The sequence below is a fragment of the Chroicocephalus ridibundus genome, chromosome 2 (genome assembly GCF_963924245.1).
Source record: "Chroicocephalus ridibundus chromosome 2, bChrRid1.1, whole genome shotgun sequence".
Lineage (NCBI taxonomy): Eukaryota > Metazoa > Chordata > Aves > Charadriiformes > Laridae > Chroicocephalus > Chroicocephalus ridibundus.
In genome coordinates, this window is record NC_086285.1 from 126215420 (window position 1) to 126242074 (window position 26655).

General features: G+C 40.5%; 1 protein-coding gene across 1 annotated transcript in view; it reads right to left on the minus strand.

Moving 5' to 3' along the window:
* ATP6V1H (ATPase H+ transporting V1 subunit H) overlaps nucleotides 1–22389 on the minus strand; it is a 50037-nt gene extending 27648 nt beyond the window's left edge. The window contains exons 1-7 of the mRNA XM_063326864.1: nucleotides 22211–22389; nucleotides 20725–20851; nucleotides 12835–12937; nucleotides 11279–11368; nucleotides 5952–6065; nucleotides 2812–2916; nucleotides 1704–1757 (exon numbers count right to left, since the gene is read on the minus strand). Of these exons, the coding sequence (XP_063182934.1) occupies nucleotides 1704–1757; nucleotides 2812–2916; nucleotides 5952–6065; nucleotides 11279–11368; nucleotides 12835–12937; nucleotides 20725–20828 (570 nt within the window). The 5' untranslated portion in view covers nucleotides 20829–20851; nucleotides 22211–22389. The remainder of the gene's footprint in view (nucleotides 1–1703; nucleotides 1758–2811; nucleotides 2917–5951; nucleotides 6066–11278; nucleotides 11369–12834; nucleotides 12938–20724; nucleotides 20852–22210) is intronic.
* Nucleotides 22390–26655: the final 4266 nt, after the last annotated feature.

Here is a 26655-nt window from a genome sequence, read left to right on the forward strand (position 1 = left end):
TTTTCCTGTACGACTTTTTCTTTACTAAGTGTCTTGAAAGTCATATGGTACATACTCAGATAATACAAGGTCAAACCTTTCAAACATTTAATAGAGTAAAGAAGTTAGGCAATTCCATATGAAAAGAGAAGAGACAATAAACAGAATTTAAAATAAAGATTAATTCATTCTGTGTGTCTCAAAGTTAAGGCCTTTATGTAAAAACTGAGTCTGAACATCTAGGCCCAAAACACTATACACAACATTTCATTTCCCTGGGTAGATATTCACTCTCATACACCATGCAAATAAAACAGCTACAAACACATGGCCCTCCCGCCCCGAATAATAATTTATCTGCATCACCAACCTGTCTACTACTGAACTTGGTGTCTTCTTTTTAAAGAGTCTGTCATAAAAGCATTCTCTTCCAATGCTATTATAACTGAAATTTCATAATAGATCCCAGGCCTCATTTCCTGTGTAAAATGCTAAAACTGCATCTCTAATTTACTCTGAAATAAATTAGTCAGGACCTGCTTGGAAATCCTGCACAAGCTAGATCTGAAATCAGAACACTAATGAAGTCAAGACAATACTTACCTAACTTAATTATCCTAGAACATATTGGCACTATCAGTTCAGCTGCTTTGGGACCCTGCAATGGCCCAGCACATCCATGCAGTGCTACAGTACAATGAATACAGACTTCTAAGCAAGTCAGAAGAGCTCACAGCTCTATAATGAGTGCTGGTGTGCACTGCAGAATTATTTACTCTTTAAGGCAGTATAACCGAGGGATGTCAGCCTATCAAAAACCTAACAGTATGGCATGCAGAACTGCACATGAAACACTGAAATACTCCAACTTCTATGCTCAGGCCATAATTTTGCCAACTATCCATGGTCACGCATAACAGTCTTTCACCTTTTCCTGTTTTAAACCCCAATCAGGTGGTAATTTAAGAGGCACTACAGGAAGCTAATGCTTTAAAGCAACAACTACTTTTAGAAGAAAAAAAATTCCAGGTTCATATTTAAATCTTCTGAAAGACTGTAAACACTTTCAGGTTGCAAAAGGAACAAAAGACCAAGCTGAATTCTACTCCACATTCAAAAGTTATGATAAAATGCCTCATTGTGCCACAACAAAACAGAAAATACAGTTAAAGTGATCACTTGCGTTTGCTATACTGCCGCAGTTTATCTCCAAACTCAACAGACATTATACCTACATGAAATTCAACATAAGTAAATACCAATGCAAAAAGGACAATCCATTTTCCCCTTAATTCAAGCTATTCAAATACGAAAAGCACACAGCTTTGAAAGCACTCCTAATTTCATGCTACAGAGGTTGAGAGGCAATCTCAGGCTTCCTCCACAAATCCGAAAGTTCAGTGCTAAACAGTAGTGTTCAAATATTAAATTAATTGCATATAATTTTTTCAAGTTTTAAAAAAGAGGATGCTAAATAAATCTACAGTTTTAATAACCCAAACCAACTTGTAAAATATATACTTCCACTGCCAGGATTTTCTCTGAAATCACTGTTTTAAAAGTACTTTTGTTTCTTGGCGCCATCACCTGGCACTCTGCTGTTGTACAGTTCTGATTCCAAGCACTTTCTATTACTGACACCAGAACAACTCTGCACCTTAATCTGAGGAGTGGATATCAGCTGCCCAAAACAGCAAATTGACAGATTGCAAAGATATACTCACATCACTTGTGGAGACTGCTCCTGCTTCCACAGAACCCCCTGTACCACGCAATTTCTAAAAAAAAAAAAAAAAAAAAAGAAAAAAAATGTTTTAAATTAGAGCTGTCCTTCATCCTTATAGAATAGTTGTTACCAAGTTTCTTTCAATTCTCCAATGACTCTAGTCGTAGAAAAAAAAGATTAGGAATGTATTAGATACTTTTCCTGGTCAATATATTATGATAATATATTGTATTTATTTCCCACACACACCATCATGTCTGAAAGAATATGCTTGGAGCTGATCCCGGTAAATCAAGTTTTATTTTATTTAATTTTTTTTAAGTGTATATTTACTCAAGACTTTCATCTGTCTTCACCTTAGAATTTGAAAACTGTTCTCTTTAATCTTTCTGAACGGAATGCCAACTTTAAGATTCTTCTTTCAGAGAAAAAAAATATAACTCCTTTTTAATAAACCCAGTTTTGAAAACTATGGAAAATACACTGTTACAAAACCTACTGAATGATTCTCTGCTCTCCGGAATCCACTTCTGCTGCAACACTACTTTAGAGAATGACAAATCACTGGGTTTTAATAAGGGCTGAAGGGAAAGTCTCCAAGAACTAATACTAAGAAGAATAATTCATCTTTGACGGACAAGCCAGCAGAAAGCAGTTCATACTGAGCTAATGCCATAAAAATACTGTCCAAATAAATCAGGTTTCATTTAATTTCAAGAGACAGCACTAAAAATAAAATCTTTGTACTACAGTAAATTGTAAAAAAGTTTTTATATTCACTTCTGCTGCCATGTGTTTTTTCTTCCCAGCAAAAAGCTCTGAGAAACAAAACAATACAGGAAAACAAAACAATGTTAACCAAGAGAAAAGGCAAAAAGCCTTATATTTTATTTTTAATTTACATTTCAAGGACTAGAGTAGAAAATATATAATATTAAGTCAAAAACTATGTGCCTGAAAAAAGGATATTTAGCTTTAAAAATGACAAAGTAAAATTTTTTTCTTTTTTTAAAATGAAAATATACCTCCTGTTTGCACATCTACGTGTGCATTCTTGAAAAAGTTTCCAAAGTCAGTGTAATTTTTAAACAGAAGTAGCTTTTTACCTGTGAACTCAGTTGAGTTTTAATCCAGTTGAAATAGTAATTCAAGTCACTGCCTTCCATAAGTTCCCTCCCCCAAGCAGCCAGTTTGGCAATAATTCTTGCTGCCTGAAAAAGAATGCAATAAACAGATTTTTCAAACGCAACATTCAGAATTCAGCCAGAAGTCCTATAAGCTCTGGAAACCAAGTTTAGGTAAAAGATGACCCCTTACAGAAATCTACCTGTTTTCTATGTAAGGGGCTCTTAATGCCTAGTACTTTTGTTTCTTCAGCTTTCTGCTTCTTCTACTTCCTAGGAACTGGCGTATTTTCACAATGTTATCCGATACCTGTAGTTGATGACGTTCACAAGACACCAACAAAGAACTTGGAAGGGAGTGGAGGGGAGCTATCAATGGGCTACTGCTGTAGGACACCATTAAAGTCAGAAATCCATCAACAGTAAGACCCTTAATGGCGTAACACATACATGAGCAGGCTTACTTTACACAACTACGGCATATGCCAACACAAGTGATTGCAACATATTAAAGTTTTTTGTACTTCAAATGAAGCAAGTCATCTTCAAGATGGGAGAAGCCCAGAAAAAGAGGAGCAGAAAACCAAAAGGGAAGGTAGAATTTAAGAATGAAGTTCAGGAGTTAAAAATTTTCATTATGCCTACGGCACAAGAATGTATATAACAAGACTATATTTCTATGCCAGTCTCTCCAAATTATGTTTGAAGTAACTCTACATTGCAGCCTGCAGCTTAATTGCAGAAATATTTGAGCCAGCTTATATATAAAGAGGCCATCTAACCAAGAAACTACTGAAGGAGGGGTTCGTTTCCCTGCATACAGCTCCATGACTATTCCTGGCACCTTTCCACTATACTGCATTCAGATGTACAGCACCACCACCACTGATTTCTAGAGGGATTACAAGAGTCTGGAACAACAATCTCTACACTGAAATGCATCAAATCCACTTCTGAACGCAACCAAGTAACACTATAAAATCCCTTCTCTTTAAAGCATGAGATATTAGATCTCTAGTTTACCGTGCTCCTGGGTTAAAACTGCTACCTGGCCCCTGAATGAGAGACCATTCATGCCTAGCAGAATTTGAGCCTGGACAAAGAGGACAAGTATTTTTATTTGTATATGCAGATGCAAGGATGTGGTATCAAAAGTCTTCCAGTGTGCATAGTAAGGAGGGGAAAAAAAAAGAAAAAAGAAAAAAACCACCACAACAAAAACAACACAAGTGTAAAACTTTGTTTTGAAAACACTCATGGGCTTTAAAAAAAAAATGCACAAAAAAAAGTCTAAAAGTCATAACAAGGGAACAAGTTTAGCGTTTTAAAGTGGATTCATGTTACATGAGGTTCTGTGTGACTTGTAAAGCGATTGGTATATTTTTGCAGTACCTAAAGAAAGCAATATCCGAATAACACATCTGTGAGCAGAGAAATACTGGACACAAATTTCTGTACTACATATTTGAAAGCCACCATTCCAGGGAAACTAATTAGTTTGCACTGCAAGGGTCTAAAAATTACACTTTGCCTGCATGCTTGACAAGTAAATACTGTCCGAGTTTGTTCAGACTGCAATTTTGCAGACAACCACACACACCCCCCAACCAAAAAACCCTCAACAGCCGCCTCCTCCAGCTGCACCGAGTAACCTGATTCCACGGCCATGCAACGAATCAGGTCATATTAAAAACAAAAAAAACCACACACACCACAATCAAGCCTGACATTTTTCTTGAGAACAGGCCAGCTCGCTATTCAAGTCACAGCACAGCCCCAAGCACAGTCACACTGCCCACACCTAAGGTCAAACACCATGACTTGCCCGGAATTCCTTGCACCAGTACTACCACCACAACATAACGCAGGCCTGATTTGATTCTACCATACCGTGCCAGCATAAACATATGCAGTGAAGAACAATTCATAGCCATGCGGTTTTCACCCTCTTCAAGCCATAATACAAGTCTTATTGCTGGAAACTATGGTCTTCATTAGGAATTTACAATAACACAACCATATTTCCCCCCACACCCCCAAGGAAAAAAAATTGCTGAGATGAAATGGCCAGTTTTCATCCCCAGTATCAGAAGAATATTAAGAATTCCAAAAACTTACTCCATATACACCAGCAGCACCCAGTGGCTCAAAGCACAGCAGATACCATACAATGCACATAATTATACTGGGTTTGGCTGGAACAGACTTAACTTTCTACACAGCAGACCATATGATGCTGTGGTTTAGACTGGTGACCAAAACACAGTGTTGATAACACACCAATGGTTTAGCTGTTGCTGAGCAGTCCTTGCAAAACACCAAGGACTTCTCTGTTTCTCGCTCTTCCAGTAAAGTCAGCTCGATGGGGGGGCCAAGAGGCTGGGTGAGGACACAGCCGGGACAGCTGACCAAAGAGATATATTGACTAGGCGTCAGTCTACTGGTGTGTGATTGCTTTTGCATCACTTCTTGTTGGATTTATTTCGGGTTCCTACCCTCCTCCCTGTTTTCCCCTTCACTTATTAAACTGTCTTTATCTTGACCCATGAGTTTTCTTGCTTCTGGCCTCCTGATTCTCTTCCCAGTCCTGCTGGGGGGGACTGTGCAAGCAACTGGGTGGGAGTTTTCCTGTCAGTCAGGGTCTACCCACTACAACAGCAGAAGTTATTTCTTCCTCAGTATGCTTACAAACCATTTTAAGCAGATTTCAAGTGGCATTATAGTAGTTTGAGCATATGAGAAAATAAGGTTCAAGGTAAAGCTATTTCCCTTTCACATGATAAGAACTTGAATTCTAATATTTGTACAGCATGGCAGTTGTGACAAAAGTTATTTTTCTAGTTATTTCTTACTGTGCTTAAATAATTCTAAAATTCCTGCTTTTCTGAGCCTTTAAAACCCGCTCTAATCTCCCAGAAAAAACAATGCGGATAAACAATGTAACTTTTCTTTCTAAAATGTGGTCAAGTGAAGCTTCTATTAAGAATGACTCATCTAGACTGCACGAGGAAAACTTTCCAGTCCAGGCAGTAGTTTAGCTTCGAGCTCCAAATTCTCCTAAAGAAAAATAAAACCAGCATTTTTCTTTACCATCTTCACAGACAGGTTCATTTAAGACTTACCATATGCACAGTGAAAAGATCTTGTCGATTCAACATTGGCAGAAAATAGGACCATGCAGTGTTTTTACCACGTTTTGCATAATCAAAGAAGATACAAACACGCTGATGATTCTCCTGTAAAAATGGGGAGAGGGAAAAAGATGAGAGACTTGTAAAAGCATTCAACATAAAACAGATATTTGCTCCTCATTATGTTGGCATACATTATCAGAGTGCACCCTGGCTTGTAACAGCCCATGGAAATTTTTCATTTTGACTGTTACTTGTGGATACAGTTCATTTCAGCATTCCAACATTAAGGCTAGAGATTGGGGCAGGGGGAAATAAACTTTGAAACCCTAGTTATATCTCAGTACTCCAACACCTACTTGAGTAAAACTGGATGTACCCTTTTGATCAAGCAAGCAAAATGAGAGAAATGAAAGACTAGCTAAATACTGACATTCTCCAGAGGAACACTACTCTTCATGCAATCAATTATGCTTGAGTAAAGTCCATACAAAGTTCTCCACACATTGCTACTTCCACACAAAAGCCTGTTGTTCAATTTGGCTGTGTGTGCTACAAGTGAAACTTCAGAGACACAAAATAGTCCTGCCTCTCCATTCCTCTCAATGAGGAGTGAGCTCTTCTCTCCCAGATGAGGCTGCAACTGGTTCAGCTGTTACTTCAGGCAACCTGTATACCTAGGAGAGGACACAGTCACCAGAAGTCTGTTCTCCAGGGCTTCTAGGCTGAACCACAAGAGACCACAAGTACCTGAACAAGCACTACACACAGTTTCTTCAAGCATTTCACCTAATAACCACCATGAAAAGTAGCTGTTACGGTTCTCCTTAAAGCAGACCAGAAAAGAGGCCATGCAAACCTGAAGGAGAAAGAGGAGCTCTGCCATTTCCTAATAGCTTAGAATATAGACAGTCTTTCAGAAAATCAAATACCCAGATTCTTGCTTTTCCCCAGCATTTCCATATAATTTCTAGTCTGGTGGACACCAAGCCTTCATTCTAAAGAGATGTCTCCCCATTGAAGTTAAGCTATTACAACAAAGCATACAACTCCTATCAAGGCAGGGAGAACTGTTTTAAACACTATAATTGGGAAACTCGCATGAGAACAGTATCTCAGTCTCCACTACCCAATGAATTTAATTTTCAAACTCCCCTAGCTAAAGGGCTTTCCTCCATCAATTCAGCACTCTATTATTGATTTTATGGACCAAGAATCAGCTAGGCAAGCCTGTTCACTGCAATACAATTCATTACGCACAAGACGATCTGAATGTATCCATGATCCAAACATCTGGCATCTTACCAAGCAACAGAGTTGCAAGCAACCCTTCACTGAAAAGATCAAAGTTACTGCACCACATAGGCCGCGAACTGCTGTCCTGATCACTGACGGGAAGGTCCGGTGTCACTAGTTATCTGACAGTCATAACCCTTAGAGGACCTGGGGCTGTGGGTCGACAGCTGGCTGAATATGAGCCAGCAGTGTGCCCAGGTGGCCAAGAAGGCCAACAGCATCCTGGCCTGTATCAGGAACAGGGTGGCCAGCAGGAGTAGGGAAGTGATCGTGCCTCTGTACTCAGCACTGGTGAGGCCCCACCTCGAGTACTGTGTCCAGTTTTGGGCCCCTCACCACAAAAAAGACACTGAGGTGCTGGAGCGCATCCAGAGAAGGGTAACAAAGCTGGTGAAGGGTCTGGAGAATAAATCTTATGAGGAACGTCTGAGGGAGCTGGGATTGTTTAGCCTGGAGAAAAGGAGGCTGAGGGGAGACCTTATCACTCTCTACAACTACCTGAAAGGAGGTTGTAGAGAGGTGGGGGTTGGTGTCTTCTCCCAAGTAACAAGTGATAGAAAAAGAGGAAAAGGCCTCAAGTTGCGCCAGGGGAGGTTTAGACTGGATAGTCAGAAAAATTTTTACACTGAAAGGGTTATTAAGCATTGGAACAGGCTGCCCAGGAAGTGGTTGAGTCCCCATCCCTGGAGGTATTTAAAAGATGGGTATACATAGTGCTTAGAGATATGGTTTAGTGATGGTTTTTGTCAGAGTTAGGCTGATAGTTAGATTAGATGACCTAAAAGGTCCCTTCCAACATAGGCAATTCTATGATTAATGTTCTATATGTCATGTGTGAAATAGCACTCAAAAACCCTCTCAAAATTTGTGGTTCAAACTTTGAAATAAATAAATAATAAAAAAATCATCTGTGCCTTGTTGGAGAGCCTCCACTCTGACGGCTAATTTGATGAAAAATGGCAGTTTGATCAAATAAGTTGCTGTTAGCATCTACACATATGCCACACAGAGTCTAGCTAAAAAGATCAAAAATAACTAGATCAATTAGTTCAGTTTAAAACATAACTAAAGAGGAGACAGGCAGGTCTGGAAGCAAAAAAGCTGAAATAACTTCAACATGCTGTCAATCAGAAGGCTAGCCTGGTTTGCTGTTAAGGTGCAGGGAAGGAGTGGAAAACTGCCAACAGCCCTGAAATATGTAGTGCTGCACCTTCCTAGGCAGCTACTGACTATGCTGATAAAATGGAAATCCTGAAGCTCTCACATCAACAGTTGAATAATTTATTCTGAAGAAGCATAATGAAACTCACTTGGGTGGTATCGCTACCTGCGCCAACTACAGTGCAGGTTCTTAAAGATTTCACAAGTAACAGACCATGCAGGGGTCACTAATCCAGAGAAACTGTTACAAGTATTTATCATATGAATAGATTAAGAAATGTTTCCTCAGGGATTCCAGTATGCTAACACTCTCTACCTTGAGAAATAAGCTATATGGTCACATTCTTCTAAGGCAATCACCAGATTAATTTCACTTCTGACAGCCTCTGAAATAAGTCTTTCTTAGAACGATGATCAAACCCATTAGTAGAACTGCTGGAATAATGCTAGACACCCAGGTAGGCTTTTGGAGTACTCACAACACAGTTGATAATGATATTTACAACATCACAAGAAAACCACAGAAAGACAATAGAAGAACCACAGACAGTCATCATCAACAGTGACAAAAGTTGGATACTGTTACCTGCGATAGTTTCTGAAGTTTCATCTATAAAAGGTAGCTTTCAAATACTGTTTGTTTTATGAAACTGCAGTGAACAGCCTTGCTCAAAACAGTTTTACTGAAAAAGTCAGTAGCACCATGACAGGCCATGCCCTTGAACAATTTCTTGCTTAAAATCTTTGCATGTACTGAATTGAAACTATTTGGACAAAGACAGGAGACTTCATATCCACTACTGTGGATTCTTCTGTCCATGCAGTCTGCAGAGACCCTGCACTAAGCTCACAGTCACAGAGTCAATGGCCTATATGCCGCTTTCCGAATTAACACCTTGAAAATATGCAACTAAGTCCCCATAAGGCATCACTGACAGCATGTTGTACCATCTGAACACAACCAGAAGAAAACAGAAGTCCTGTTTCAGCCTTGCCTAGTGGAGGCACGGAGAGTTAGGAAGCCCTGGGATGATGCCAGGCAGACGCATGCACACAAGCCCTCTTTACAAGCAGTGAGACATCCCTGAATAATCAAGTCATACAGAGCATTGCAAAAGCCAGTGCAGCCTTTCAGACACTGAAACAGAATTTCTAAAGTGAAAAAGGCATCCAATTTCAAACAAAACCAAATATATACTGTGCACAAACATCTCTATTCTCCTGTATCACTATAAAGCCTGGACAATTTAAAGTCATCATGTTTAACGTTAAGAATTCCACATATGCCACTTCTGTGGCAGGGCAAGGCCCTGAATACAGAAATGTCAGTGCATGACCGTAAAGTCAAGAAAACATGTTCATCTAGACACATATGACAGAACTAATAAGGCAGTAAGAGATTACTTAAAAATACTTTCTGCAACCACCTCAAACAATTGCATTAGTTCTAGAGTGGGCCAGTGAAACCTGTGGAGCATTAATTCCACAGCACAGGAGATTATATCGGTTATCGCATATTGCAGCCATAGGCTATGTGCTAATGCCAAAGCACATAAGCAACACAAGACCCACTAACACCCACAAAAAGTTCCAAAGAAGGGCAAACTAAATGATTACCTCTGCGGGCATCAACATGTCTCACACAGAAAAGGAGAACAATTCCTTACAAAAGCAGCCATAATAAACAGACTTCTCTCACACTGAGACAAAGTTTGTCATCAAATGCATAAACCAAAACAAGGTACTCCCAACTTAGTGTCCTAACCAAGGAATGACACTGAGGCTTCCCTTTTGTCTTCTCTGCTTCTTAATGTTTGTGTCACATTTGAGAAAAAGTAGATCTAAAGAAAAGAAGAGAGGGTCAGAGTGACAAAGCTGCAGATGGGCATGAAGAAACTGCTGCCACCAGCTATTATTCTAGCAGTCGGGGCACTCACTCATGGCTCTAATGTGCAGACAGGCACCTGAAAGAACACCATAATCCCCACGTTATAGGTATTGCTGGGAGTAGAACTCACATGGTTCACCTCCTAGGGCAATATCCTAAATGATTAAGTTATCATGAGACACACTTCACTGTAACCTTGCATTAAATATAACATAAAACAGCAGAACAGAAACTGTCAAACAGCCAGATATGCTATGTGAATACCAAGTGAAAACCTTACACGACGCAACCCATCTTGTTAAATCATTACTTCAACCACTTTCTCTTAGTCTTCAAGAGTGAAGAAATGCAAAAGCGAGATTATCTGATTTAGTAAAGTCTCCCCTTGACTCATCCAAGTCAGCACAGCAGTCCTGACACCAAATTTAACAGCCTACTCTTATAAGTCACTGTACCCCATAGCTACAAAGAGCTATGTATTTCACTGAATCAGAAGTTCCTGTTTTATAATTAAACCATGGAGAATTTCAGAACATGCTGTCCTAAACAGTCTAACTTAAGTTGGAAATCCGAAGCTGCAGAAACTACACCTTCTTGCTGAGGGTGGTCAAATAGGCACTTCTGTAGGAAAAGCTTCAACAACTTCAAGTCAGAAGTCATACCCTATCTACACAACAGGAAAGTGCAGAGGTCACAAATCATCCCCTTAAATCCAAGTTTTGCATCAAACATGGTTGAGAGCCAACAGACAGGCATACAGGTACTTTTTATTTCCAGAATATGAACATATTTATATAAGACTAATAACCATACAACTTTAGTCCTAACACTTAACTTCTGAAGACAAGATCTAAAAATTTAAAAGAATATTTTTAATACAGTATGACAAACACCTGAAGAGACCTGAACTAGGCTACGGAAACATTCAAGCATGCGTTTAAAGACTTAAAAATAAGACAGGTTATTGACCTACTTGCAGCATATCATCAACCATAGTCAGAATGTACTGAACCGTCTGTTCCTTGGAGATATGAGTCATCAAGTTTATAAATGTTTTAGCACACTAGAAAAATAAGAGAGACATTAAAATTAATATTAAAAATTATCTTCATGCCTTTTGATAATATAAAACAGGACCTCATTAATTCACAGTTAAGTCTTACATAAGCATTGAACAACCCAACATCTTATTCAACTGCAGCAAGAGATGAATACATTTGACATTATATTACAAAGAAAATTTTCTGTCACATTGATCGTTACCTTTTTACAAGTTGTTTTATGGCTTTCAAATGAAATAACAAGCACTCGCTAGTGTAAGTCAGCAAGGTGCTTTGTTGAAAGACTGATTAGAAAAATCTCCATCAGTATCTCTTTTTATGGCAGCGAGGAGAACCACCAAGTAAACTAACAAAACAGCAACAAATTTAGACATGGTATAAGACAGTTTCAGCAACTTGAGCAGAAGGAGGGAAGACAAGTCACTCTTACCTGTTCACTTCCTACACCTTGTAGGCAAATCTTTGTTCATATTTGAGCTATTTTCTGCCTCCTGAACAACTCAACTCTACAATTTCAGGAACAAACAGATACAATAGGCTGGAACAGTCACAGCACTACTTTTTACACTTCCTCCTTCCCCTTCACCCCATTCAACTAAGACTGAAAGAAAAATGGAACTCTTGAGCTGCTACACTGTAATTATGTAGTAGCATATAATGTTCACCATATATGCTTTTGCCATTATGCAAATTACAGTCCATTCCATAGCAGTCCTACAATACAGTTTGGGGGGAGGAGGAGCAGGGGGAGGGGGAAATGAAACAGAACAGCCTAAAATTAAAGTAGAAAAAAGGGCTGGAAAGTTTTGTGTCTTGAGTGCACCTCCTACTCTTCCGCTCTGCCTCAACCAATCCTCTTGACGTCTGACATCGTCTGATAGAATCTCAGGCTTCAAGGCTGAGATTCTACTGCTTGAAATATCATTAAAGTGTCTTTGGGGATCTTGCCTAGACTCCATAAGTCAAACGGCATAGGTCACTTATCAATCTTATATCAGCTCTGTCCAGTGCAGGTGTCTCTTATCTTACAGTGCCCAAAATGACACCTGTGTTTAAATAACTGAATCTGCCTTAGTAGTCAGTGGGCTCTGTTGCTGGATCTACGTTATAATCGTTCACCTAGCTAAGCAGAAACCTCGCAGGCAGTAGCTCTCATATAAACTCTAAGGAAAAAAAGCTCAAAAAAAGTGACTCAAGTATAACTGCATGATTAAGTAAACTGGGTGAGGAAAGACTTGAGCTAGCTTGTCCCACAACAGAGTCCTTCAAAGTCAGATGACATTTAGTAATAATTTAATAGATTTTAAAAAGAATGTCCAACCTGCATATAGAAAAAAAATGTAATAGCAAGTTTTATACTTCTTCCATAACATCTTAACTGTATACAGCCAACATTAAAATAGAGTTGGTAGAAGAATTTCCTTCCATCCTCCTCAAAAGACAGATTATTAAAAGAAAGTAAAGTTACTTGATTGCCTTCTGTTTGCAGCAACTCCTGTTTTTCTTCTGGATTTCTTTTCTGTTCAAATCTTTGAATAAATTCACAATCTTCACCTGAAATCATCTGCCCTCTGAAAAGCAAAATACAAAACCATAAGCAACATGAACAGTAAGTTTTCAAACTGTATTAGGTTTACATGGCAACACCTGGGTAGGGGGGTGGCTGCAGGGGCAGATTCTATGAGAAGGCACCAGAAGCAGCCCCCATGTCCGACAGAGCCGATGCCAGCTGGCTCCAAGACAGACCCACCACTGGCCAAGGTTGAGCCACTCAGCGACAGTGCTAGCACCTCTGTGTAACACATTTAAGAAGGGGAAAAAGTTGCTGTGCAACAGCAACTGCAGCCGGAAGGTAAGCAAGAACAACTCTGCAGTCAGTGAAGGAGGGGGAGGAGGTGCTCCAGGCACCATAGCAGAGATTCCCCTGCAGCCCATGCTGAAGACCACAGTGAGGCAGGTTGACCCCCTGCAGCCCATGGACGTTAATGGTGGAACAGATATCCAACTGCAGCCTGTGGAAGACCCCATGCTGAAGCAGGTACATATGCACTAAAGGAAGCTGCTGCCCATGGGAAAAACAAACTAGAGAAGGCTCCTGGCAGGAGCTGTGACCCCGTGGAGAGGAGCTCACACTAGAGCAGGTTTTCTTGCAGGACCTGTGGCCCCATGGGGGGACCTATACTGAAGCAGTCTGTTCCTAAAGGACTGCACCCATGGAACAGGACCCACACTGGTGCAGTCCGTGAAGGACTGTAACCTGTGGGTGGGATCCTGTGCTAGAGCAGAGGAAGAGCATGAGAAGGAAGCAGTAGCAGAAACAAAGCATTATGAACTTACAGCAACCCCCATTCCCTGCACTGCTCAGGGTGAGGAGGTAGAGCAGTCAGGAGTGAAGTTGAGCCTGCGAAGAAGGGAGGGGTGGGGGGAAGGTGTTTTTTAGGTTGGTTCTTATTTCTCATTATCCTAGTCTGTTTAATTGGCAATAAATTAATTTAATTTCCCCAAGTAGAGTCTGTTTTGCCCATGATGGTAATTGCTGAGTGATCTCCCTGTCCCTATCTCAACCCAAGAACTATTTGTCATATTTCTTCCCCTGTCTTTTGATGACGGGACAGTAATAAAGCAGCCTCATGGGCACCTGGTAACCGGTCAAGGTCAACCCACCGAACAAGCCTTATTTTCTTCAACTTGGTATCTCAACAGTATCGCCCTACAAATCCTACATCCCACAGTAGAACGTAAAAAGCTCCTTTCTGCAAAAGGTCTCACATGCAAAGAATTTGTAACTAATGACAGAATAATCTCTCTAAAGCCTTACCTACACATTGCCTTTGCTAAACAGCATTCTCTAAATAATTCTTGAACTTCCAGAGGCTGAAGGCAACGGTCAGTGGAAACAGATGTAAGAACTGAAATACACACAGCTAGCACATTATGCCAAAATTATAATATATAACATGCATAATAATCTAGTCCTAGCTGAAAGAAGTGCTGAAAAATAAAATTGTTATTTTAAGTTTGCCATAAGCACTGAAGATAATTTTAAGGACTACAGAGAACTTGGTTCCTAATATATTTTTAGCTTTCACTAATTACAAAGTCTCAGCTTTTCCTGGTAGTTTAAAAACTGATATGCATGTAAGCTCATCCAAACATACAGCAAGGGGGCTTGATATAGTAAACTGCTGTGGACACTTACAAGCTAACAGATCTCTACTTGATCTTCTCTGCAACATTAATACTCAAGGGGTTACTGCCATCATCAGTGCTATTTCAGAAAGCTGTTGAATCAGCTGAACAGCTGGCAGAATATGTTGGGGGTTTTTCGTTATAATATAAAGCTTACTATCACAACAAATAACAAATTTGTTGAAATGGCACAATCAGGTACTCTTCAGGTAAAAAAACTAATTTTAAATCAAGCAGTCCTGAAAACATCCAAGACTTTAGGAGGTTAATACTAGGAGTGCTTCATGAAAGAAGAAAATTGTGCACATCATCAACACAAAAGTCACAGGGGATGAAAGTATTAGACATCGTTCTGTTTCAGTTATTTCCAAGACTCATCTCCTCTCACATTTCCACTGAGTCAAATGCCTCTTCCACTTTGCAAATTTATGTAGCACAGATTCTTTTAATCCATCTTTTCCACATTCCAGGTCCGTTTCCAGACAATCCATGATGAGGTGTTCCTTTAAAATCCTTGTAAACTTATGGGACATGTTCACTTTTCTTTTATTAATTGGCTCATCTGGCTCACAGAAACATAAATAGTAAGACCTACAATGGGTTCTTATCTTTCCTCTTACTTAAATGGTTAAGTCTTGAAGATGACCTCATCACAGAGTCATCTTTTACCTATTAACTTTTCAGGCAAAGAACATAAGTAGTCGGGTACCACATTCCTGTATTCTAGCTGCTTTGTATGAAATACTCTTATGTGCACTGAGGAAAGGCAATTAACACTTACTAGATGGAAGGTTCATAAAGCAAGAGATAGTCCTCAACTAATTTCTACTAAAACTTAACTAATTATAGAAGAAAAAGTAAGTAGCCAATGATGACCATGCTGCTATCACATGCTTTTTAGATTGACTTGTGTTCTTTCTCGCCTATTAAGGGTGGATTTGAGTAGTTGTTGAAAGATGAGGACAATTCATCCACCGCAAATACTGGACTTAACGACCCGTAACTAGAAGCCTCTCATGTTTCAATCAATACTGGCCAAGCCAGGGACTCCCGGATGATACTGATATAAGGTAACCAGGTCAGGATGTTTATAAGAATATTGCCATTTAGGACGCACTTCAAAGACGACATAAGGTGAACCCTTAATTTTTAGCTTCAATGCTTGAAAAAGCCTGAGCCCAGGAAGAGATATGCTTCTTTACAGCCAGGCTATTACAAAAGCTATGCCAACTGTCAAAGAAAAAAAGCTTTCAAGATTTTGCTTTCATCTTACATTAGACCACAGGGAAAAAGAAAGAAGTGTGTGGACTGATGTTGCCTTGAGAAGAAAAGAAGTCAGAGTTTACACTTTATTGCTTTGTAAGTGCCATTCGAAGACACTTTCCAACCCGTACAAGAGTACAAGGGATTTGACAGTTTTGTAAACGAGTTGTTAATATTTTATCAAGGATCTCATGTATCTGATTAATAGTTTTATTAATTTCAAATTCATCCATGTCCACTCATCTCATTTTAAAATTCAAATAACTGATTATATAGTAAACCTTAGCAATCAATACAAAAAAAAAAAAACCAACAACAATGCAAACCAGCCTCAGACAGCAGGTACTGGCTACCATGACACTATTACCGCATTTTCCTTATCCCTTCTTCAAAGAGACAGAAATTTCTCAGCAGCTTTAAGCAAACAATGCAAATAACCAAAGCTTCCCTCCCTCCCTCTTCCTAGCAGCCATTTAATTTTTTATTTTTCAGATGTGTCTATACTGCCTTTTGTCAACAGATAAGAGTCACTTTGAGCTTCAGCTGTCTGGATATATCAGGTTCAGACCAGGAGCCCTGTAACCACACTTTAAAGTGCTGTGCTTGATACTAAGGCCTGCCTTTGAGAGCACTAGCTACAGGACAGTAAACTGAAGCCATGTAAGATTTAGAAAGCATGAATTCATAAAACCGTTTTTAAAACCTCTTGTTCTCTCAAGATGATTCACAAACTTGTGATTCCTTCCTTTTATTATGCATTTCCTCCATCAGCTCTTGTTCCTTTTTTTGTTTGAATGACTTAACAAAAGTCATTCCAGAGGTTAGTTGAGTTTTGTCTGGTTGGTTTTTAACTGGGGGGGGAGTTGTTGTTTGGGTTTTTTTTTTTAAATAAAAAAAAATTTGACTACATCTGCAGCAAATATGAAGTTCATATGAAGCCATCATGTCAAGGCATAATTTCTTTTATCCCGTTATCTATATTACTTTGCATGTGCCTAAAGGACATTCATTTGATCCAATTGCTCAACAGCTTTAACGTTGCAAAATTAAAACAGTAAAACAGGCTGAATGTACTCTGCAAGACCGGACCAAATTTAAAAAAACAAAACAAAACAACCAAAAAAAGAACCGCAAACATACACAACAAGTTAGGAAACTTCTCTCTTTCTTCTAAGACAAGATTTGCTTTTTAAAGTCCGAGATATTTAACCCCACTTTAGAAAGTTCCCCTGCCTCCAGGAAACTAAAATAGATGTTTTAACATCAGAATTTACAAAAATACATGTAAAGTACTTGAAGACACATGGGAAACCATGTAGAAATTAGCCATCAGCTATCTCACCTGATTAAATATGAAATATTGTCAAATGCTGTATACCTAAAGAACGTACAGTGCAGTAAGATGCAAGTTAAACTCTGAAACGAGTTCAGTTTTTCACAGTACTCATTTACTACCCTTAGAAAGCAAAACCAAACTTGTTTCAAGCAAGCCAACACACCCTCCAAAGGCATTCCGACACCCTGAAGAAAATGCTGAAAGCAACTGCACAGTACACAACAGCGATGCACCATATTTCTAACTAGCAGATGGCATCAACAGCTCTAAACTACAAGCCTCAAGATCCAAAGGCAGGAAAGTCTGTACAGAACTAATGGCCTAAACGATGCTTAGATTCCAGAAGGTAGCTAGACCTACACACCACCTTCCACTGTTCCAAGTTTTGTTACTTTCTTCTCCCTCAGACATTGACCCTAGCTGGAATTCAACACAAAGAAAGCGTAAATTTTAACATTAAAAAAAAAAATGTCTTTTTCCACAGCCTAATTTTGAAGTGAGCACTGAACACAGTGGCAAACTAGTACTACATACACTTGTAACAACTAAATATTTCACTTCCTTGCCAACAGTATACATAGAAAACATCAGAAGTCAGCAGTTCTGTGTTAGTGTAGTTTGACATTTAGTTTACAGTTACAACCTTCAGAGATGGAATAAACAATACGCCAGTTAATCTTTAGCTTGAACTGACTTTACAAGAGAATTCAGGCTACTAGGGTCTGACAAACTATCAGCAACCCATTTTACTTTTGCACTGCAGAACACAGAGCAGAAGAGAACTTCAGAATGCCTTCTTGCGTGACCAAGACTCCAATGCTGTTGCGAATGATGCAATCTTTAAAGGATCTTTATACATATAAAACTGTCACAGCCAGATTTGAAAAAAGAAAAATTCATCAGAATTTCTTGTGAAGTTCTTCAACCCCAACTACATAAACACTATCTATAGTTCAAGGAACACAAGTTATGTCATGCTTGAGTTGATGTGTTAGTTTAGGAAAAACAAACAAAAATCCTCCCTCTAATGTAAAAATGTCTGAAGACTTGAAGTACACCTCCATGTATTTATATGCAAGCTTACCAAACTAAATGCAGACTGCCAGAACAGGAGCTCAAAAGAAAGCAAGAGAAGCGTCCTTCAAAATCATCAACATCCCATCTTCCTTCTACTCTACAGACCAGAACAAACCATCTGACCTCCCTCTAACAGGTGCATCAGAAGCAAGCAGTTTCCACTCATTAATAATGTGCTTCATTCCAGAAGTGAGTCAATATAGCTGCACTAACTGACTTTTCAACAAATCCTCAAAGACACCATCACATCCAAACAAGCCTGTTGTAAAAGAGACATGTCCAAAAACAGGTATAATTTTATTCCTTCTTTAGAAGCACCAGAAGTTGTGCTAATATTTTCCAATAACTAATGATAAGCAAACTCCTCAGCTTTCATGATGCTCCACAATCCCTTTGGCACCACTTAAGTTCATCCTTGAAGCTACCTTAGCCAGACAGCCAGGCTGTTATCAGTAAATACAAGACACAAAGATTACATTCATTTTGGAGCAATAATAAACAGGACACGCTGTCACTGACATACAGAGGGCACCACGCATTGAACAGTCTCACAACAGGGTCACAAACACTAGCCGGATGTACTACATACAGTAGCCTACAAAACGTGGCTAACCCATCAAAGAGAGGAAATAACTGGTACATTTTTCTTTCATGGATTCCAGAACAAAAGAGTCAAATTCTACATCTACAATCTGAAAAAGAACCCTCAACCCTGCCTCCTGGTCAGGAAAAGTTGCACAGAAATTTCATGGCAGATCAATAAACAAAACTCCTTCATCCTTCTTCAGCACCAGAGAGAACACCCCAAGAATGAAGGCAAATTATAAGTGGTAGACCATATAAAGCACAGTCAAGCAAATAATACCACATATGCATTCAAAATACAACTCCTCGCCAAACAGAACCATCCCTTATATTAACAAAAGCAACAGATGAATCTCACCAGCCTTATAGCCTGAACCACTGGAGATGCTGTGAAAAAGACTATCTGGGATATTCACTTAGATTGACAGTGAACATCTGTACTCCCACTTTTATCCCAAATAACTGCAAACTAGCTGTTCGCTTGCCACTGAGACAGCACAGGAACAGCTGCCCAGGCTTCCCCAGGACATGCATCCTATCAGATGGATAACAGGGCACACAGTAACAGCCAAAGCCATTTAGATTACTTGACAAATACTTGGTAGCTGCTGCTGTCAAGTTACCACACCAGCTTCTTTCACCTGCAAAGCCACTGTCATGTCTCTCTGCAAACTTAACACGGAACCGATACATATGAAAAAATAGGCTAGAACAAAAAAGCCTCCTCAGCAGATCAGTTCATCAATCCAGTTTACCATGTAGACATACAATCACAAAGAGAAAAAAAAAAAAACACAATTGAATGAATGGAATAGACAAGACTGAGCTACACAGCACAGAGCAACGCAGGTAGTTATTGATGAGATTCTACCATGTTAGCATTTCTCAGCTTGCGTATGTACAGTTTTGCAACATTATTTTAGCATATAGTATATATTTATGTATCACAGTTACCTGAAAAAACCTAATCTTTTGCAAAGTGGTGTAACGTTGATAATCACAAAGCAGAATCTGCGTGGTTTGTACCTCTAGACTCATCAAGATTTCTGCTAATTCAGTTACAAAGCTACTAATGCTGAAGTAATACGTGGACCCTCAAGAGATAATACTAATTTACACTTTGCCAGTATTCTTCATAGGTACCTGTCACGAGGAATGCATGGATGCAAGAATCCTGCATTTCACTTCAGAATACAGAAGTCTGTTTCTTCTCCTTGTCCCCTACCTCATGCATAAATCTATTTTCCTCAGCTTGTCCCTATATGCTCTCTGGACAACATTTCTCTCACTATTCCCAGTGCCATTATATACTTTCCAAAGTAAACTCTGACCTTATCTAAAATGGCACGCACAGCTCTTCCCACACTGAAGATGTTTTGGCCTACTCCCCGATTTACTTCTTTCAGTTGCTTTCCAGCACTATTCTTGCTTTAGCTGAGGTACAGCTTATTTTCCTAGACTACCAGTCAAGTTTTGCTAGTACAACCTGTATTCACACGACGACTCTTCAGCAATAGATTTAACGTATCTACATATAAGACAACTCTTACTGCAAACTTTTCTTACATCAGTACTCATCCAATAAGGATAAGTTTGAGAATGGCATTTGAAAGATGACAAGAAAAAAACAGACAGTCTTACCATACCTTTGTGCAAACTTATATAATTTGTTATTACGCTATTCAGTTCACAGAAGTAGAGTTCCCTTTCTTGTAATAAGTCATAAGAAAATTTTCCCCAACCATTTCCATTTAACATAGACTTTTTCCAACTATTTTCATGGGACCAAGACAGAATGTTCCTCACTGTAATGTAATGTTCCAATGTAACACAAAATCTCAAAAAGTCTAACACTTAAGAGGGAAGGAAAAAAAAAAAAGAAAAAAATTGTGGAAAGTTTTTACTTACTGGAGATACGACTGCCAGTTTACTTTGTTTGCCCGAACTTCAGCAGCTTTGGCAGCAATGATGTTTGTTGGGACAGCAGCATCTACAGCACCTCGGATATCCATCGCGATTGATAATTAAAGTGTACCTAGAAATGCCAAGTCAGATTTGAGACCTCTTATTAAAGAGCAGAGTATCTGTCCACTATTTTAAAGAAATAAAAAGGAAAATCTACTTTCATGTATCCAATTCTCTAAAACTGTACTCAGTACTTTCTGAGAAACCAGTTTTACAAAGTATCTAAAATGTGACCTCTCTGAAAAGAAACAAGAAGCCAAACCTACATGCTAAACTTTAACCAATAAGTTTGATAAAATAGAAGATATATACCTTTACTAAATAACTCCCAGTCTCTTAAATTCTTGAGCAATCGAATAAAGTTATTTGAATAAAAACTACTCTTCTGCAATGTTAAAGTAGCCCTACAGATAACAGAAGCTGTCTTCCTTCCACATCAGGGTTAAAATTCAGTGCCACCCCCACACATTAGGACTGACTTTATCCAGGTATTTGTCTAAGAGTATTTAGACATTAGAAACACATAAACTACAATTTCAGAAGAGAAACACAAGTTATAAAAATTTAAAAAAATATTACACAGCCTAACAGGAAAATTCAAATTATCACTATCCAGAAAGCAAACTAAAAATTAATACAAAAGCTCGTAATCGGAACATACTATGTTACCATAAGCAGTGACCTTCACCACTTCTCCTTTCTCCTTCCTTTATGGTTTAATCTCCACCTGACTTTGATGCCAAAACAAGAAGTGTGTTTGCAAAAGCTTGAGACCCAGCCAGAGCAGGAATTCCTTACAACCTAAACTGCATCAAGCCTCTCCACGCAGCCTGTTTCTGGACTTTTTCAGTTCCCTGTACAGAAGCAAGCGAGAGCAAACTGGCACGTTCTGCCCCATCCCTAACAAGCATACCTCGTTCATTTGACTGAATGAAAATATGATTCAAAGAAAAAAAAAAAAAAAAAAGGAACCACCCTGAACAAATAGAGCTGCAGCACTGTCCTGCCTTTGAAACTACTTCTGTGCCCACAAAGACGGCACCATTTACTACGGCTTTCAAAGACCACTGAAGGTTTCCTAGCTCTGACGGAACCCAGACAGCGCCATTTAAATACCCCTTGAGGCGCAGAGGAGGGCAGGGTGGGTGACAGGGTTTCATCAGCACCCAAGCCACACAGACAAGCCAAAGAACCCAAGGCGCCTGGGGCAGAGGGGAAGGACCGTGACCCCTGTCCTGCCACTCCCTGCACAGGCTCACAGACACGGCCGCCTCCTGAGGGGCCCGGAGGCGCCCCATCCCTCGGGGAAGCCGCGGAGCCCTTCACGCCGCCCCCGGGCCCGCCAGAGCCCCCGTGAGAGGCCGCGTGGCGGCAGGGCCCCCACCCCGGGACCACCCGCCCGCCCCCGTGGAGGGCGGCTCTCACTCACCCCAAGGGCACGCCAGCGGCCGAGGGCTGTGAGAGGGAGAAGCCCGGCAAGGCCGGAGAGCCCGCGCACCCGAAGGCCGGCCCCGCCACTGCGGTGCGGTGCCCTGCGCTGCGCTGCGCTCCACCGCCCTCCGCAGCCTCGCCACCGCCGTCACGTGACGCCGTTCACCTGACCACAACGGCGGCCTCCGAGGGACAACTCACCCCCGGAGCGCCCCGCCCGCCGGCGGGAGGCGCGCGGTGGGCGGGGCGGGCGCGCGGCCGTTGGAGGCGGTGGCCGTTAGGGCGGGAGCTGCGGCACCCCGGCACCTCTGTAGGTCGTGTGTGCGCATGGCTGTACGTGTTTCATTGACTGTACATCTTTAGAGTACGTATTCTTGTACGCATTACATACGTGTATGATTTTATGTGGGAAAGCCGGCTCTTCCCCACAGCTGGAGAGCGGGCAGGTGTTCCTGGGCCCCTGGTAGAGAGGTCTGACTGCCTGTGCCACGTCGTGTGGCGTCACGGGCGTGACGGCCTGTTGTGTCACACCTCTCCCTCACCTCGTGAGCTGCACCGGGCGCCTTCTTCTGAAGGCACACCTCAGTGGGGTGCAGCACCCCGCACAGCTGCTTCTTTTGTTGTGAAAACATGGCCTGTGTACGTTGGGCTTTGTCTCTACAGGCGAACGGAGCAGGAAACTTTTCAGACCGAAAGACCAAGTATTTCAGAAACTACAGGCTTAAGTTTCCATGTTTATGAGAAAAAAAACTGCTGTCTTCGGCTGCTGAGTGAAGTTTTCCAGTCATGCTGTGATGAAGGGCATAGACGTACCACTTCCTATTTAGAAATTATTCTGAAGAGTGATTCTGCTAACGTATAAGCAAGAAAGGCAGAGGAAAGAGAAACAGGTCAGGGAGTTTTGTGTTTGGGCAGATCACGACAGCCAATGTAGATGCTGGCCTGGAGATGTCTACAGTTAACGTCTTTTTTTGCTAGGGTCTCTGTATTTTCCATGTAGAGGATACGCTGTTCTTTAAATTATACCTGGCCATTACCTCTATTAGTGCTTTTTAACTCAAGGAGGATCTTCATTACTGTGTCGCTGATTAATTATACTTCCACCATAAGATTTTTTTCCTTTAAAATTGATCTTTCTTCATACCACAGTAAAACTTGATTTCTTGGTAATATGACCACTGCACTTAGACCTCAGACACAGGCCAAGAACAGCGTTTGCATTTCTTTATGCAGTGTAGCAGAAGAAAGCTCTTTAAGCTGTGTGCACACTCCGTGTCATCCAGTCTGGAATAAACACAACCGTTAATGTGATCCTGCGGATTACCCAGCACATGGCACTTTGAGGTTTAATCTGACATGTTTGTGTTCTTAAAAGTTGCTTACATACATTGGTAAGAAACGCTTGCACGATTCCTGATCTCTAGCATGGAAATCACGCAATCTTGAATAGAAATCTGTTACTTTGAAAGCTTGTTCGAGTCTGATTTTTATTTCAGGGCTGAGAGACAGCATTAGGCCTTACTTTAATCAGTTCCTCTTTTTTAAGTGTCCTGTCCCGTGGCATTCTGCGTTTCCTGCTTCTGCTCTGTCTTTTTATGGCATGTCTCACTCGCCGCTCTTCTTTTGAGTCCATCGGGCACCCGTAATAAACATATTCACCTCTTCCACAGTCATTTGGACTAGATTTAAAGGTCCCTTCCAACCCAACAGATTCCGTGATTTCAAATTACATTGATGATACATATGACTCTACCCATTTTACAAAGAAACCAAAGCACGAAGGGCTTACAAGGTAATCTGAACAAGGGGTGAAGCTTTTTGAATGGGACTTGCAGGAGGAAGGCATCAAAAGCCTGTGCAGTGATCCCATAAGTTACCATTCAGCCCTTATCTAAGATGGAGGCACATCAGGTTTCCTTCTGTGAAAGTCAATTGTCCACAACGACACTTCTGCCCAAACCCCAAAACGTCCCAGCAGTGAAAACATTGATGACTTCGTGCCTTCTCTTACCTAAGCCAGATATGTTATTCTTCCACCTTCACCCTTCAAAGCTCAGTCCAATAGCCATTCTCAGTTTAGTAAAACCATGGAGACTGGATCAGCGCCTCTGAAGGTGCAGTCCCAATTATCACTTTCGAGACACAAATAGTGTTGTTCCCCATCATGTGCCCATCCCTATGTCTAGCAGGGCAACGGCCTGAATACTTGCCTAAGCATGCGAAACCATTTCTTCTGCTGGGCATCACCTATTTCGAGGAAATCATCCAAAACGCTGGATTGTAGTCTACTTTGCACAGTATATTTCCCCCACCCCTTTAGCACACTTCTGGTTTAACCCAAGCACCAGTACCCGAGTGCTCTGGCTGAACCCGAGTACAAGTATGCACAGGGTTGTGATTCTCTCACTTCTAGCCCCTACTCCCAGTATTGTTCAATACTTTTAGTACACAGTGTTCATGTGAGAAAAAAAAAAAAAACATGGTTTCAATTTGGTGCCCAATATGATCTCTGATTTGGAACATCCATTAGGTCATCAGTGGTCCTTTTTTTCACAGCGGACTTGTTTTGCCTAATTGCACCACCTGCAAGAATCTAGCGTCATCCATTCAGTCTGGCTAACAGAAGACAGTTTGCTATTTGCAGTCAAAACTTTGATACTACGGCAACATGGTCATTTTTCCATGGAAAAGAACTTTGAAAAGCTGTGATTTGGCATGTTGACTTCATAATGAATGGCAGACTCTGGCTTTATTATTCATTTCACAGGTGATTGAGAGGCTACAGTAAAAATATTTTCCTGTAACTTTTCTGTAACCTTGGAGTGAGGCGTAATGGCTGAAAGTATGCATCTACTGAATTAGCAGAAAGAGAAATGCAAAAAGAGGAGAAATACTTGTAATAGTAATTAATTACATGGATTTTTTTAACAGCGGTTCGAAGGGTCATTTAAGGAACTACCAAACAGTAAACATAACATCTATGCCAGTCAAGTTAATAGAGTCTCTAGCAGAGGAATCAAATTGGTGAAGACAATGTACCACATTAGAGAATACAAACAATATATTGTTCTCAAGTATACCTGTATAATCATATATAATATATAATATCACCACATCTCTGTAAGGGACAGTCGGGTCTCACACCTCTGCTGGAGTTCAGTGAGATGCATCTGCAGGTGCTCTTAAAAAAATAAACTCTGCTGTATTAAAAAGAAAGGTCTGTGCATTGATTGATAACTCGTGGGCCATATGTGTACAAGAGAGGGTAGGAAGGAAGGGTCAGCTTTCACCGAGTGCAAAAGGCATCTGGCTGGAGTCGGCGCTGTTCAGCACACTCTGAATCAATGTTTGAGAAAGGAGGTAAATAGCGAAGTGAAAACTTTGCCGATGGCAGTGCTACTCCTTTGCCAAGCTCACAGTTAAACTGTGAACCACCTTGCCACAGGATGGTGAGTACGCTACAGATTTACGTGTGCTCTTATCCCCTGCCTGCCAAATGCTTGGGCACATCTGAAAGTTTTCACTCAGTGTGAGTCCCATGAGGCACTCTGTGTGTTAAGGAGCTTCAGTGCATTGCAAAGGTAGGCTTTGAGAAACAAAAACATTATACAGTCATTACAGGAACCTGTCTCGTGTGTGCCTGTCATCACTATGACAGCAAGAGGCCATCCTCAGCAACCAGTACAAACCCATCATGCGCCATCAGCTTGAGAGAGCACCACATAGTGCCTTATTCGTGCTGGTTGATTCTCTGAAATGGACCTTGCTAAGGGGTTACGATTGGAAAAGTGCTATTCTCCAATTTTTTAGGTAAGCACCTATCCTTTAGGATTCAGGTGCTGTAAAACAGTTCTCGTTTAGCTAATTTTGGTCACGTCAGTGCTTGTCCATTAACTCCTGGCAGCGCAGCTTCACTTTAGGTTGCTATATTTAGATGACTTTATTGATGCATGAAACACAGAGAGAAAAATGAAATGCATATTAGCATGCAGGAATAAAAGTCATCAGCTGCCTGGGTCACAAGAATAAAAATGTTCAATAGTTTAATACTAGAAAAATGAATGCAGATGAGTCATCCTCACAGTAGGACTACAGACAGTTGGATCGTGAGAGTATTTTTCTGTTCTCCTTTCCTTCTTATAATAAGAACAATGTATCATTGTCCCTCATATATTCCGCAAATTACAGAAGTGTTTTGCACACCTGCCATTTAACCTTTCAGCATTCTGTACATCACCTGCCTGTCTCCTGCATGTCCGCACAAGCTTTTAACATGTGTAAAAGAAACAGCTTGGAAAGTTTATCCAAGCAAAACATACTTAAAAGGTCAAGAAAAGTGAACACGCCTCTTTAATTTGCAAAATTTTCTTGACAAATAAAAAATCAAAAAAGGCAAAATTTCTAAAGGAGGACATATACACTATACACTAGAAAAACACAGAG